Below are 15,217 nucleotides of genomic sequence, written 5' to 3' on the forward strand. Positions count from 1 at the left end.
GATAGTTACTTAATCTGAGTTTTAGCTTCCTTATCTCACAAACAGGAATAAAACCTGGCTCTCAGCATGGTGGGGAGGGTCCAAAAAATTGGCAAAGGACCGTGCTCGTGGGTCAGAATCACTTTCCACCGCCTGACTCTGCTTGTCCGTATCTCAGGAGGGCACTGAGGACCACCTTCAAGTTAGGATCACCCCAAGTAGGGAGGAATCTTCCTGAATTTAGGAGGTGGCTTTGCTTTCAACAACCTCTCACATACAAATCAGCCCACACAGGAAACAGGGTCCTCCCAGCATCCTGTGATGGACTTCTGCATGTTGAGAGGGAAAGGCATGCAGAGAGCACCCCCGCACATCAAGTGTGTTGTGATGTGGTGAGCTCCCCGTGCCCACAGAGCTACAAGTCATCTGGGTGACCCTTGTGGGGTTCACAGCCTTGCCTGGGAGACTGAGCTGCAAGGAAGGCCTCTGACCTGGGACCAGCTGTCTTGAGGTTTGGCTCCAGGAATGGCCCACGTGGGAAGCCAGCCCTGCCTCAGTCTGAGAGCAGGAAACAAGAGCAGGGGATGGATATGACGGAGGAAATAAGCTGGGAATACCCCTCATGTCTTCTTTCTGCTTCTCTGAGGAACTTCAGCTGCAACCAGAACATGCATGAACTAGAGTACACTGACCAGTTTGGGCTCCTGGCAAGGAACGTGCTTGCTGTTCAGAGCCTATCATGACGCCGTCCCACCAGCGCTTACTGAAGCTCATGTCACCTCACGCTGCATTCAGTTCCAGCCCATAGCGAGGGGAACCAGCCTGAAGGGAGAGAGCGGTGAGCCCCGTTGCAGTCCCCAGCTAGCTCAGGTTTTGCATTGCCACCCTCCCCATGCCTCAGTTTCTCCTTTTCACCAGGGTATTCCTTGAGAGTGTGGTTGGGGAAGCCAGATTCTCCAAGCAGCTTAAGTCCCTAGTGGCAGGCAGTGGTCATGCAAGCCCACATCCTGGAGGCTCTGATGGCCTTAGGAGATCACACGCCCTTCAGACACAGCTCCAGGCAGGACTAGCTTGACCAGAGTTAAGACCCTATGGGCACATCAAATCTTCCTGCAGGGCACATGCTTGATGGAGATCCATGGAGCAGGGCGACATTCAGAAATCTGTCCTCATGTCTGGGTTGACAACACTGTAACAGCGGGAGGGGAAAGGGGAGGCTGGTGCAGACACAGTCCTTCGGGGATTAGGGACAGGGGACCGAGACCAAAATGGGATGAGAAGGCAGAGAAAGGGAAAGAGGGAGGTAGAAGGGCTACAAATTGGAGGGAACATCGGTGAGTTGAAGGGCAGAAGCTAGAAATGAGAACACAGTGAGACACCTTCAGAGATGAAAAGAACACACAGGCAGCACCTGGCTGGCTCAGCCGGAGCGTGCGACTCTTGATCTTGGGGTTGCGAGTTCGAGCCCCATGTTGGGTGTAGAGATTACAGGAAAAAAAAACTTAAAAAAATACTAAAACAAATAAAACCTATCTTCCTATTTGTGCCATCAAGCTGTAGGTTGTGAAGGCAGGAAGTGGGGTTAAGTCCTCTTTGCACCTCTGCTGCTTGGCGTCATGCCCATTGCAACCCTAGGCACTCAGTGAACAAATCAATCAGGTATTTAAGCCAGATTTTTCAGAGAGAAGGGCAGAGAGATAGAAGAGCGTGGCTCTGAACTTCAGAGTCAAACACATGCTTTCACATCCCCGTTCTGCCATTTCCCAACTGCGTGACTTTGAGCAAGACTTCCCCTCGCCGAGTTTTCCATGTGATGCAGAGGCAAGGAGTAAAGGTCTGCAAGGCTCGTGGCAGGCTGCCTGTGTAAGTTCCTGACATTAACGCCTGCTGTTTCGGTCACAGTCGGTGCAGACAAGGGACACACAGACTGCAGTGAATGCATGGCCCTGGGACACCTGGGTGGTTCAATCAGTTAGGCATCTGACTCTTGCTTTCGCTTGGGTCATGATCTTAGGGTCGTGAGATCGAGCTCTGCAATGGGCTCCATGGCAGGAGACAACTCTAGATTCTCTCCTTCTGTCCTTGCCTCTTCCCCACTCACACATACGAGATTGCTCTAACAACAACAACAAAAAAAGCAGGGCACAATAGTCCCCGATTAATGACCTCATCTGTAACTTTGTAGTGCCTTTCCATTCCAACTCTAGGTCCAGTCAAGTGAGCTGCTCTGGCTGATGGGACAAAGGTATAAATTTGATGCAAGTGAAGGTATGGAAAACACTGCTCCTTTCTGGGGCATCTGGGTGGCTTAGTCAGTTGAATGTCTGCCTTGGGCTTGAGTCATGATCCTGGGGTCCTGGGATCGAGCCCAGCATAGGGCTCCCTACTCGGCGGGGAGCTTACTCATCCTTCTCCCTCTGCCTGCCATACTCCCTGCTTGTGCGCTCTCCCTCTCTGTCAAATAAATAAGTAAATAAAATCTTGGGTCAAAAAAAAGACAGCTTCTTTCTGAGGCCTTTCTTGGAACTCTGCCATCACAGGGTAGCCTGCTGGCAGGATGCAAGAGTCATACAGAGGACAGCCAAGGTGTCCCAGTTGAGGCCATTATACATCAGCCAACCCCCAACTATTACAGATGCACGAGGAAGCCCAGGGAAGGTCAGTCAGGTCGAATGAGGTCAGCAAGACCATTCAGCCAATCCCAAGACTTACATGAAGTAAAAAATGGTTGCTATTGGGGCGCCTGAGTGGCTCAGTGGGTTAAAGCCTCTGCCTTCGGCTCAGGCCCTGATCTCAGAGTCCTGGGATCGAGCCCCGCATCGGGCTCTCTGCTCAGCAGGGAGCCTGCTTCCTCCTCTCTCTCTGCCTGCCTCTCTGCCTACTTGTGATCTCTCTCTGCCAAATAAATAAAATAAAACCTTAAAAAAACACTATATATATATTATATATATAATATATATGTATTTTAAAAAAATGGTTGCTATTTTAAGCCACTAAATTGAGAGTGACTTGTTACACAGCAATACTAGCTTTTACAGGGGCCATGGTTGTCCCCGTCCTCTAAAATTGAAAGTTAAGCAAGAGAGGAAGTCATGGTCTGCCAGATTTTATTTGTACAATCTGGTGAACTTGAACCAGAGGAAGCTGTGAAAAGTGCTTTGGGGAGCCACAGGGAAGGGATGATAGAAGCAGGTCCCTTCACCAGACCCCGAGTGAACCCTTCACTTGAAGAGCGGGGGACACCTAGGGTGGGAGGTAGCCATGGGGCCAGTCCAGACAGGGCTGCCCCTGGGAGAGTGAGGCTGGAGGGGGACAGCTTGCCTTAGCCTGGTGCCCTGCGGGTCTCAGACCCGGGGGTCATACACCCGCCCCATGAAGACAGGGAACCTGCGCCGCTGGTCCCAGAGCAGGAAGAGGAAGGGCTGCTGTACTTCGAAGACCAGCAAATTGCGGGCCACAGAAATCACCGAGGCCGCCGCCGCCTCCACCCCAGACTCCGTGAGCTCCAGCGTGGCCTGATGCTGCATCGCGGAAACCTGAAGATCCATGTCCTCGGTCAGCCCGCACAGGTTGAGGTCGTAAAGAAAGTCAAAGAAATCTAGAGCATAACCAAGACAAAAACAAAGAGTCAAAGAGCAGCAGGAGGGGCGCCTGCCTGGCTCAGTCGGTGGAGCCCGCAACTCTTGATCTCAGGGTTGTGAGTTCGAGCCCCATGCTGGGTGTAAAGATTACTTTAAAAGAAAAAGGAAAAGATAGACCAACATGAAAGCCTCAGCTACTGGAGACATCTGTCCTAAATTTTTGGAATTGGTCCCAAGTCCCAGTGTTCTCTTTGTCCTCCTCCCCTGCTTGTCACGTTATATATTGTGCCTTCTGATACAGTTCATGGGATCCTCTATCAGTGGGCCCATCTTCATTCCCACCACCACCTGCTCTGACGAGGTGAGAGGCCTTGCCCTACCCACCAAAGAACCCTGAGAAATGATGTCCTAGTTTCCAAAGACCCCAGAAGTGAGGTCATATATCAGAAAGAAGTCATGTTTTATCAAATGAGGTCATATACAAGGATGTAATGTCATATACTAGGAAACCAGTTCACCCATCAGAGAGTCAAGTTCTATCACAGAAAATGAGGTCAAGATCAGGAAGTGAGGCCAAAGGTTAGGTAATAGAGTGTTGCCTCCTCCAAACTCAGAAGGGTCCAGACTGTATCATCCAGACAGCCTGTGGGGTGGTTGAGTGTTATGAATGGTCCTGGGGACAGAGTGTCTATGACCCATCCTGGTCACCTGTCCCAGTGTCTTTGTCACAATGAACCATGGTGGAAACAGTCAAGCTGGAGACCTGGGATGGTGTTCTTGCTTGCTTCTAACCAGCCCAAGGGGACCTTGGGTAAGTCAGGTAAATTTCAAGTCTCACTTCCCTCAAGGGTCCAATGGGATAACAGCACCTTCCCCTGTAACTCACGGGACTGAGGCATGACCTGACATTACGGGTGTATACAATACTCTAGAGAGAGCTAAATTGCGCTTTAAGTACAGCCCCACCCCACCCCACCCCACCCAACAGCCTAGGAGCAATCCTGAGCTGCCAGGGCTCACTCAGTTTCTCCATGATGGTCAGCATGTCCTGGTTGCTCTTCACTTTGATGCGGGGCAGCCTCAGGAGGGTGGGCTGGAACTTGCTCATCTCCAGCTTCTTCATGATGGCCTTGAAGACAGTGGGGTTGAGAGACTTCTCCAGGTCTTCGAGATGGTGTTTTATGCTCTGAGGCATCAGGATCACCAAGCTCAAGTTGTGGGAGAGCTGCAGCTGCCCTACCTGGAGAACAAGAGATGCACCTTATCTGTCTTCTCCTGGATCCCACCCCCTAAGTCCCAAGGCTTATCTTCTGTCTGCTGCCACTGTTCATGCTATCACAACAAGCCACAGTTGGACCTGGGCTCCCAAGCTTTATGACAAAGTGGGGATGGTAGCTGGGTGGACAGTGCTGGTCTAATTCCATGCACATAAGATACGGAGGAACGAGTATGGCTTTCTGATCACACAGGCCGAGGATGTCACCCTGACTCTACTTTTGACTAGGTAATACAGGCAAGCGATTGGATCTATCTGAACCCTGTTCCTTCCCCTTCCAGTGTGCTGTGCATAAAGTGTGTAATAGGCAGGGACACCTGGGTAGCTCAGTCGGTTGAGCATCTGCCTTCGGCTCAGGTCGTGATCCCAGGGTCCTAGGATCAAGCCCCACATTGGGAATCCCTGCTCAGCGGGGAGCCTGTTCCTCCCTCTCCCTCTGCCCTTCTCACAACTTGTGCGCGTGCTCTCTTTCTCTCTCTCAAGTAAATAAATAAAATCTTTAAAAAAAAAAAGATTTTATTTTTAAGTAATCTCTATATCCAATGTGGAGTTTCGAACCTATAATGCCAAGACCAAGAGTCGCATGGTCTACCAATCAAGCCCGCCAGGGGCCCTGGTCCTTTTAAAGACTTTTTTTTTTTTTAAGATTTTATTTATTTATTTGACAGACAGAGATCACAAGTAGGCAGAGAGACAGGCAGAGAGGAGGAAGCAGGCTCCCCGCCAAGCAGAGAGCCCGATATGGGGCTCAATCCCAGGACCCCAGGACCACGACCCGAGCTGAAGGCAGGCTTTAACCAACTGAGCCACCCAGACGCCCCCTTTTAAAGACTTTTGATGATTCTTTACAGCCTACAAGATTAAGTATAAATGTCTTAGTATAGCATGAGATTATGGACAAGCCAATCCTAGCCTACCTTTCAAGCTTGCCATTAAAAGGACTTCCAATTGGTGGTCAGACAAAAGTATGACACAGGTATAGGACCCATGGGTCTAATATATAGGGGTTCTCAATTTGCCCCAGTGGACACTTGACAATGTCTAGAAACTTTCTGGTTGTCACAACTGCAGGAGAGGGGACTCACAGGGCTGCTGTTATCTAGTGGACAGAAGATAGGGATGAGGGACCCCTGGGTGGCTCCGTGGATTAAGCCTCTGCCTTTGGCTCAGGTCATGATCTCAGGGTCCTGGGATCAAGCCCCGCATTGGGCTCTCTGCTCAGCGGGGAGCCTGCTTCTCCCTCTCTCTCTGCCTGCCTCTCTGCCTACTTGTGATCCCTCTCTCTGTCAAATAAATAAATAAAATCTTAAAAAAAAAGAAGACAGGGATGATGGTAAATCCTGCACAATGCCCAGCAATCGTCCTCCTAACAAAGAATAATCTAATCCAAAATGTCAACAGTGCCAACAGGTCCTGTGCACTGACCTTGAATCTCGGACCAAAAGGTTACCATGTTGCGGTCTTGACTTTTCCAGCTGGTAACCCGACCATACCGGAGTTGGTAAATCTAACCTCCTTGGTTGGGTAAATGCTCTTAAGTCCCAGAAAGATTCAGAATTAAGTACGGGTATGAGAAAGTAAACCAACTCCGTAGTATTTTTTTTTTTTTAATTCCCTTTTTGAGAGAGAGAATGAGCTTGAGATCATGAGCAGGGGGAGGAGCAGAGGGAGAGGGAGAGGGGGAAGCACATTCCCCACTAAGCAGAGAGCTCTATCCAGGGCTCCATCCCAGGACCCTGCGATCATGACCTGAGCTGAAAAGGCAGATGTGTAACTGACTGAACCCCCAGATGCCCCCCAACTCCACGGCATTAACATCAGGGTACACTGAGGGTAATCTGTGCATCTGTTATTCAAATAGTGCTTATAATTAAGAGAAATCAGACATACTAGTTTTATGCTTTGAAGCGAAAAGGTATAGGATAATTAAATGAGAGAAGGATATTGAGATGCTGGTGGAAAGCTGATCTACCTTCGAATTTAATTTTTATTTCGCAGTGGCCTTTGAGGCTTGGAAGATATGGCCAAGCAGGGCTGTCATTCAGCTCTGATGGGTAGCTGACATGCTTCAAAAGAAAATCAAGTATATTAAACTTACCCGTGCCATTCTGGTTCTGTTAGTTAGGAGTGGTCAACTACATCGGATAGGCATAGATGGGTGGGCGGAAAGGTGCGTGAACGATTCAGAACGGTCAGAGGTAACCTTTTCTCTGAAGCCTCCTGGGCACCCCTAAGTGGGTTGTACCCTTCACCACCCTCCAGTGATTTCATTCATTTATTCAGCAAACCTGTAATGAGCACTTATTACAGGGGTACTGTTCTGGGCCCCCAGGAATAGGAAACAAGGCAGGTGAGGTTTCTGTTCCTAGGGGAGAGACAATATCTCAGGGAGACAAACAATATTGTAATAAAATAAGCAAATAAACAACCTAGTATCTGATAATGAGAAGTACCATGAATATAATCAAACAGGGCAATGTTTCAGGGTGAGGCGGGGCCACTTTAAGAAACAGGAAGTTCTGAGGTCTCCTGGGTGGCTCAGGGGGTTAAGCCTCTGCCTTTTGGCTCAGGTCATGATCCAGGGTCCTGGGATTGGGCTCTCCGCTCAGCAGGGAGCCTGCTTCCCCCCCTCTCCCTGCCTTTTTGCCTACTTGTGATCTCCCTCTCTGTGTCAAATAAATAAATAAAATCTTAAAAAAAAAAAAAAAGAAGTAGGAAGTTCTCTCCATTGAGGTGACCTTTGACATGACACTCAGGAGTGCAGAAGGAACAAGTTATGTGACAATATGAGTGAGAAAGGGTCCAGGCAGAGGGAAAAGTTAGGGAAATCTCCCTCCCAAGGTGGACCAAGCCTGGCACTAAATCACTGGGTATTCTCCCAATGTTTTCTATCTCCTAAATCTGTGTCTTGCTGTCCTAACAAGGCAGAAATATCTAGATATATCTAGAAATAACTAAAATCTTCTGGAATCCAAAGTCAATCTTCCCTCCCTCCCCATCTGCTGAAATTTTACCGCTCAATTTCTGCAAAGGAACAGAAGTCATTTACCAAGTGCACACGCGTCTACACCTACCACATACATGCACACACATCTACACCTTCCCAGACGGGGGTACACCCACACATGCATGCTGTACACAGGCACACATAAACACAGGACTTGCCAAGCCGCCAGGGGCTCCTGGTGGGTTGACAGGAAAGAGATACAGATGAACAGACTCACTTCTGGCCGTTTGACGCGGTAGAGATGAAGAAACTTTAGAATCCTACTCTCCAGCCTAAAATAAACAATGCCTGCCTCGGCCAAGCTAGAGAGGGGAGAAGCACAAAAGACAGGGTAGAAATACAGATGGAAGGAGTAGAAATGATGAATTCGTAAGGATGTAATACCCCAAAGCGATGGGGCCATAGCAGGAAAGACATCAGGACCCGCCAGAGGCTCTGAGACAAGAGTGGGAAGGGCCGAGAACATACCCTGGCCTTCAAGGTCAGGTCATTGAAATGGGCCACAGGGTATTTCTTGCTGTTCATCATCGACGCTTTTATCACAGAGGATTTGAGGTAAAAGGGCTCCATAGAGGTTCTTTTCAGATCAAATGTTGTCTTCCACTTGGCTAGAGGGAAGGAGAGAGAGGGTCACTCTAATGCAGGTGAGAAAGGATGGAGAGGATTGAAAAGCCCCATTGGAAGGTGGTGGGCCGGGCTCAGTGGGATCCAGGTGTAGAATTTGGGGTTTGGTGGGCTTTGAAGCCAGGAGAGAAAGGACACGGGATGGAAAGACCACTGGGTCCAGAGCTCCCTTACCACTCAGGTAGACGGCATTGAGGAGGACAAGGCGGGTGTCAGAGGGCAGACTTTCCAGCAGCCGTGTGATCTTGTGGTTGGTCTTCTCTGCCACCCAGGCATTGATGAGTTCCGTGTTGACATCACTGTCATTTCCTAGGACTCTGGGGCTGCTGCCATACAGGCTCTGAGAGGCATTCACAAAGCCGTCCCGTATGACCAGGTCTGGGGGAAGGGAGCAGGTGGAGAGAGGGAAGCATGAGTCCCCCAGACATTCTCTCCCTTCTAAGAGGATGGGAGGAAGCGTGTTTCCTACTGCTTTCAGCTCACTGCAGCGAGCACAGCAGGTTGGAGCCAGGGTCCAGCCCACTCCTCTTACAGATACGGCAACTGAGGCCCCGAGAAAGCAAGCCCTAGACTTAGGGTAGGACCCCTCCTAGGCCTTGGCTGTCTCTCCTTGCAGTGCACCTGTGGCTTGGCGAAATAACTCAGATACTAACTTCCATTTGCCAGTGTTTTCCCTTGTTTCTTCCCTTAATTCAGCAGGGAACCCCCTCTGCTTCTTGGCCTCAGTGGAAGCTCATGGCAAGACTTTCTGGCTTTTGTTCTCCAAAGGTCAAGTCCACTAAAGAAAACAGTGTTTGAAAGAAATTTTTCCTGGACTGCATAGATAATATGCAGTTGTATTCTCTAGCAATCTAGCAAGACAGAGGTTAAGTTGATTTCTAGCAAATAAGTAAACGCAGTGTTTCTTGATCACCTCCGACACAGATTTTTCCCATCTCTAAAAGAGGGTATTTTTTTTTTTTTTTTAAGAGAACCAGGCTGGTGGGTTTTTTGTTCCTCCCCCTCCTCCTCCTCCTCCTTCTTCCTCCCTATGTTTTCTGGTTTGTTTTTTAAGATTTTATTTATTTATTTGTCAGAAAGAGAGAAAGCAGAAGCAGGTGGAGAAGCAGGCAGAGGGAGAAGCAGTTTCCCTGCTGAGCAGAGAGCCCTGTGTGGCTCTCCATCCCAGGACCCTGGGATCATGACCTGAGCCAAAGGCAGCCGCTTAACTGACTGAGCCACTCAGGTGTCCCTGTCTTCTGTATTCTACAATAAATGATATTGATTTTATAGTTGAAAAAAAAAAACAGGAAAAATATTTTTCCTTTTAAAGAGGGGGGGCAGGGACACCTGGGTGGCTCAGTTGGTTTCATGTCTTCCTTTTGCTCAGGTTATGATCCCAGGGTCCTGAGATGAAGCCCCACATCAGGCTTCCTGCTCAGCAGGGAGCCTGCTTCTCCATCTGCCCGCCGCTCCCCCTGCTTATGCTCTCTGACAAATAAAATCCTTTAAAAATAAATAAATAAAATAAAGAGGGAGCAGACGAGATCTTTAACTTTCAAACCTTTTTAAGGAGCAGAACTGTCCTGAAATAGTCATGTCTGAAGCCCACGGTTAAAAGGGCTCTGGTTGAGGCTGGGTGAGGGCTCAGAGCCCACCTGGCTCTATCTGCTTCCCACAGGAAGTGGTCCCCCCACACCCATTCAGCCTCCCCGATGCCCCTCAGCTCCCATCATGACTCCTGAAGATGCTCAGCAGAACCCCAGGGCTCTGGGGAATACAATTTGAAAATACCTGTATCAGATCATTTTGGAAGCTTGTTAATCTTATTGTATCTTAATAATGTAATATATGTAAATGACCAGAAATTCAAAGAACACAAAAGTACAAAAACTAGAAGCCTCAAGATTCCTCTGAGCCAGGTTAACAAAACACTGTTTATCTTGAGCTCTCTGGTTCTACTGATGAATGAAAGCAGAAGGACATTCTTATTTTAACAAGCACTGATGAATGGAAACAACTTGCCCAAGGTCTGGGCCATCCTGCTCTCCCTGAGCCAAAGGACATTCCTGCTGAGGCCATTACCTGTTCTGCAGTCCATCCTTGATGTCCTAGCTCTAACATGCCCTCTGTCCTCTCTCCCCTCTTTCTGAGGCATCGGGTCCTCCTCAGAGTCCTCTCAAAGTCCTGCTGGGCAGCCTCTGGCCTTTTCCGGGGTGCTCACCTGGGCTGTGGAAGATCTGAGAGACTGCGGTGAAGCCTTTGGATGTGAAAGCCTTCAGGGTCTGGTGGACACAGGAAAAGTCCTCAGGGTAGGAGAGGAGGCTCTCCAGGTTTCTCTTGGTGCTGTTCCCAGCCCCTGCAACAAAGGGCAGAAATGAGGAAAAATTGCGGGGCGGGGGGAGCGGCAGGAGGGGGTTGGACGTGACACCTGTCATTAGGACAAGGATTGAGGGACCAGGCTGGCATGGGTCAGGGGAGTGGGGTTATTTCCTGCTATGGAGGGGATCACAAATCATCAGAGCGGCGACGACTGTTTCTGAAGACAATCCAGAGGTCAGAACGAAAGCGGTGGGGGAATGATGATGAATCATCCCAGTTAGGCTTTTCCAGGGCTTTGAATCCTGTTTTCTACCCAATTTCAACCCCAAATTTCTACCCAATTTCATCCCAGAAAGCCTAGTCCAATCATTTGCTGTTTCACACGACGGTTGAGTTGGTTTGGGTTTACACAGGTTCACACTAGCTCACCGTGAAGAGGAGAAATCAGAGGATCACAAAAGAGCATGGAGAGTCAATACCCCTTCAGTTATTCATTATCAAATATCTATTGTGCCCATCCTCCCTGTGGTAACAGAAACAACTCGCGGAGCACTTACTTGGTTCCAGGCATCACAAGTGTTCCTCCCCTATGAGCTCACTGTATCTCCACAATACTTCCCTTTCACAGAAGGGTAATTACTCTCCCTATTTACAGATGAGGAAACTGAGGTTTAAGAGCGTCAGTGATATGCTCTACTCAGGATCCCAGAGTTAAGTGGAGAAGGGAGACAAGATTCGAGCCATACATTCTAGGCAATAAAGAAATCTGCCGAAGTCAATCCATGGCAACGTGCCTCCCAGGGAACACCTGGCAGTTTTGGGGGTTCCTAACTGGAGAGTGTAGGTAGAGCTTTATCCCATGGGAACATCTCTCAGGAAGACAGGGGATTAACATTTTTTGACCTCCCTCTAAGCCAGGCACTAAATGCTCTTCTTTCTTTCTTTCTTTCTTTCTTCCTTTCTTCCTTCCTTCCTTCCTTCCTTCCTTTCTTCTTAAGCATTTTATTTATTTATTGTGAGAGAGATCACAAGTAGGCAGAGAAGCAGGTGGGGGATGGCAGGGGGGTGGGAAGTAGGCTCCCTGGTGAGCAGAGAGCCTGATGTGGGGCTCGATCCCAGGACTCTGAGATCATGATCTGAGCCGAAGGTAGAGGTTTAACCCACTAAGCCGCCCAGGCTCCCCTAGTTTTTTTTTTTGAAGTAAGTATAACCACCTCCATTTCACACCTGAGGACTCAGGCTCAGAGAAGTAACCTGCCAAGGTCACACAGCCAGTAAGCAGCATTAGTAGGACTTTACTCTCTGTCTATCGCTTATGGTTTCATCTTCCTTGCTGCCTTACCCTGACACACGGCTGAGGACTGGGACCCTGTTTTATATGTTCCCGTGTAGTCCATGGGGTTTTGTAAGCAAGAGAGCCTGTTCAATCACTGTTAAGTGAAGGAATAAATGAATGCTCACCCCCCCCGAAGTAGCCCAGGTTTACAGCCTTCCCCCCAAGGCATGGCTTTGTAGGCATCTGGGTTGGGGACCCTCATTGGAGGGTCCAACATACAACTTAGAGAGAACTTAGGTTCTTACCAAGCAGGACCTGGGTTAGGAGGCTGGCAATGCTGAACGGAGAAAAGGCCATGTTGGTCTCTGCCTTCTTCGTCGCTGAGAAGGCATGGTAGAGCTTCACAGAGAAGTCTATCAAAGCCTCCCTCAACTCAGACTCTGCCCAAGGAGTCTCCAACTCAGAGCAGGAAGTGACAGGCTCTGGGCAGAGGGGCACAGTCGTGGGCTGGATGGGTGGAAGAGTGGACTGGATGAAGGGTTCAGTGGTGGCTGTAAGAGTGGTGTTGGCTGTTACGATGGTTGAGTTGGTTGGCGACAAGGTGGAAGAGCCCACGGTGTGTTCGGTGGGTGGATTCTTGGTGATCTCTCCCTCCAAGATCTGTCCTTCACTTTCCTCTCGCCAGCTCTCTGCCGTGGAGCTGGGGCTAGTAACATTCGGATTTGAGGAGGCTCTAACCTGTGATTCAAGAAACTGAGTTTTATTTTTCCTACCATGAAGCACAGTCAAAAACTCTCAAAGCACTCACACTCAAAGCAGGAAGGGAAGGTGTGGATTTGGAAAAAGTCCTGTACCAGAGACTGATTCCTGGGAGAGCCTGGAGGGTAAGGGACCTGCCCTGAAGCTGCCACCCACTAGTTCCTCTGGAGAAGGGGCAATGCAGGAGCCAATGCGGGTTGAGGCAGAGGTAAGGGGCGGGCAGGGACTCTGTTATCACTGAGGAATTGCTGCCATAAGGACAGCTGTTTCCCAGACTTCAGAGCTGAGAGTCCATTGCCATTTATTTGCATTCTTGCAATTTCTTTAAGTGTCTGCCTGTCTTGGCTCACCTGCCAGGCCAGTAGAGGGATTTGAGCTTCTGACCTCTGCATGAGAACAGTGGTTTTTCCAACTGTGGGTGGCAAGCCATTATAGGAAACCATTAGCATTCTGGAAGGAAGGAAGGAAGGAAGGAAAGAAGGAAGGATGGAAGGAAGGATGGACAGAAGGAAGGAAGGGTGAGTCAGAAGGGGATGGGAGGAAGGAAGGAGGAAGAAATAGTATAGACCAGTGGCTCTCAATCAGAGACAATCTTAATCCCTGGAGACTTTTGGCAATGCCTGGAGGCATTTTTGGTTATCACAGAAAAGGGAAGGGAATTGGGGGTAGGGCAGAGATGTTAATGGCATCTAGTGGGGAGAAACCGGGGTAGGGCATAACATCCTACAATGCACAGGATAGCCCCTCATAATGAATTTTCCACCCCCCAAATATCATGGTTTCTGGGTTGAGAAAACACGTATTACCCCATTTCACTGATAAAAGAAACCAAGGCTGAGATAGTAACAAGCTCAGGGTTTCCCAGAAGCTGCTTGTCTGACTCTGATTCTAGATCCCTCGCTAACCACGGCAGCACCTACAGATTCTCTAAGGGCACTCCCCATGCCAACTTCCATACACTACCCTCAATAGACAACCAAAGCAGGAGTCCACCTTCCTCCTGACTCCCAAGTCGCTGGGACCTCTCACTGGGATCCTCCCCCAACCCTCCACCCAGACCCAGGAGTCAGCTGCCTTTCCTGGCGTTTTGACAGGTGCAGCCCAGGAAGGACTTAGGTCTCGGCAGCCAGGGCCCCACCGCACAGCTCAGCTGCAACCCCTTGCTCTTGGATCACAGAATGCTGTCCATCTCCTGGCTCTCTCTGACCCTTCCGCCTTATTCTCCACTTTATAAACCAGTACAGGTAGGTTCGGAGAAGCGACTTGCTCAAGGCCACCCTAACTGCTGGGCAGCGGGCCGGGATTAGAACCCGGCTCTTGCCTCGCTCTCTCTGAACCCCGGTGCAAGGACCACACTTGCTGATCCCAAGAGGCGCTCTCCTCATTCTCCGGGCCCACAACGGTTAATCCTCAGCCCCCCTCAAACGGGCCACTCACCCCAGCCAGCAGCAACAGCAGCAGGAGGGTCAGCGTGGTCAGCCTGGAGGCCATCTGGGCGGCGGCGTCAGCCCGGACCTGCGGAGCCAGCCGGCAACGTTGTCAGCGCCGAGCCCTGGGGTCCTGGGGGCCTCCACTTCACTCCCGGGTCTCCAGCCACCACCCTGGGCCCGCCCCCATTCCATTCCGGGACTTAGCCCCCAAGCGCGAATTCCCTCCTCCTCCTCCTCCCCCGCCCACCTTCTCCCAGGCTCCTCCCCCTATTTGTTTTCCCCGAACTGCTTCCCTTTCCCGGCACCCGCTGGCCCTTCCTTCCCCCTCCCAAGCCCGGGTCTCCATCCATCTGTTACACCCAGAGAGTCCTGCTTCAGTCTAACAATGACGCCCAGAGGCAGCGGGGGCAGGGGAGGTCCAGAGGGGGCTGGGCACCACAGCTCGGGCGGGAGCGGGGGCACCCAGGGAGGAGGGGCACGTGGGGGCGGAGGGTAGGACAGAAGTCTTCGGTGGAAGCAAGCCTAAAGAAACTTCAGAGATAGAAGGGGGGGCAGGAAACTCGGGGAGGGAAAGTAGGAGATGAGGACACCCCACTCCCAAAGCCCCCACCCTCACCCTATCACCAAACCTGCTCCAAACTCTCGGTGGCTGGACAACTTCAGCGCAGAGTGCGCGGACAGTCCCACAGGGTCAAGGAGGTGGGGTGTGCGGTGGGGTGGGTCTTGGCTATTGGCTGGCTCGGGACACTGCCGGGTTACAAATTAAGGATGATTGATCGCTGATGTGAGTTCCCGTAAATGAGGATGGGCCGGACCCCTCCGTCGGGCCTTTGTGGGCCGGGCCTGAATTCAGCCCGAGCCCCTCGGCAGCCGGGGTGTGGGGAAGCTTAGGTAGAACTTCTCAGCTCCAAGTCACCGAAGCTCCTCTTCCGTCGTCATGGGTTCTGATAAAAACTGCGGAGATCCAAAATGTGCTCTGTAGGT

The 15,217-nt window shown here is 50.4% G+C and overlaps 1 protein-coding gene across 1 annotated transcript; it reads right to left on the bottom strand.

Moving 5' to 3' along the window:
• Window positions 1–3,069: 3,069 nt before the first annotated feature.
• On the bottom strand, window positions 3,070–14,946 carry LOC111149560 (serpin family G member 1). Its single transcript, XM_022506656.1, has 8 exons — window positions 14,863–14,946; window positions 14,241–14,318; window positions 12,350–12,782; window positions 10,671–10,805; window positions 8,642–8,845; window positions 8,312–8,451; window positions 4,581–4,800; window positions 3,070–3,577 (listed from the first exon to the last, which is right to left on the bottom strand). The coding sequence occupies exons 2-8, from the start codon at window positions 14,292–14,294 to the stop codon at window positions 3,324–3,326; spliced, it is 1,440 nt and encodes a 479-aa protein (XP_022362364.1). The 5' UTR covers window positions 14,295–14,318; window positions 14,863–14,946; the 3' UTR covers window positions 3,070–3,323.
• Window positions 14,947–15,217: the final 271 nt, after the last annotated feature.

Source organism: Enhydra lutris, unplaced genomic scaffold (assembly GCF_002288905.1).
Source record: "Enhydra lutris kenyoni isolate GAN:26980312 unplaced genomic scaffold, ASM228890v2 scaffoldscaffold22, whole genome shotgun sequence".
Lineage (NCBI taxonomy): Eukaryota > Metazoa > Chordata > Mammalia > Carnivora > Mustelidae > Enhydra > Enhydra lutris.

Coding starts and splice junctions, on each gene's coding strand:
- LOC111149560 (XM_022506656.1), bottom strand. CDS start 14,294: ATGGCCTCCAGGCTGACCACGCTGACCCTCCTGCTGCTGTTGCTGCTG. Junction 12,783..14,240: donor TGCTGTTGCTGCTGGCTGGG/GTGAGTGGCCCG, acceptor CTTGAATCACAG/GTTAGAGCCTCCTCAAATCC. Junction 8,846..10,670: donor TCAGATCTTCCACAGCCCAG/GTGAGCACCCCG, acceptor CCCTTCCCCCAG/ACCTGGTCATACGGGACGGC.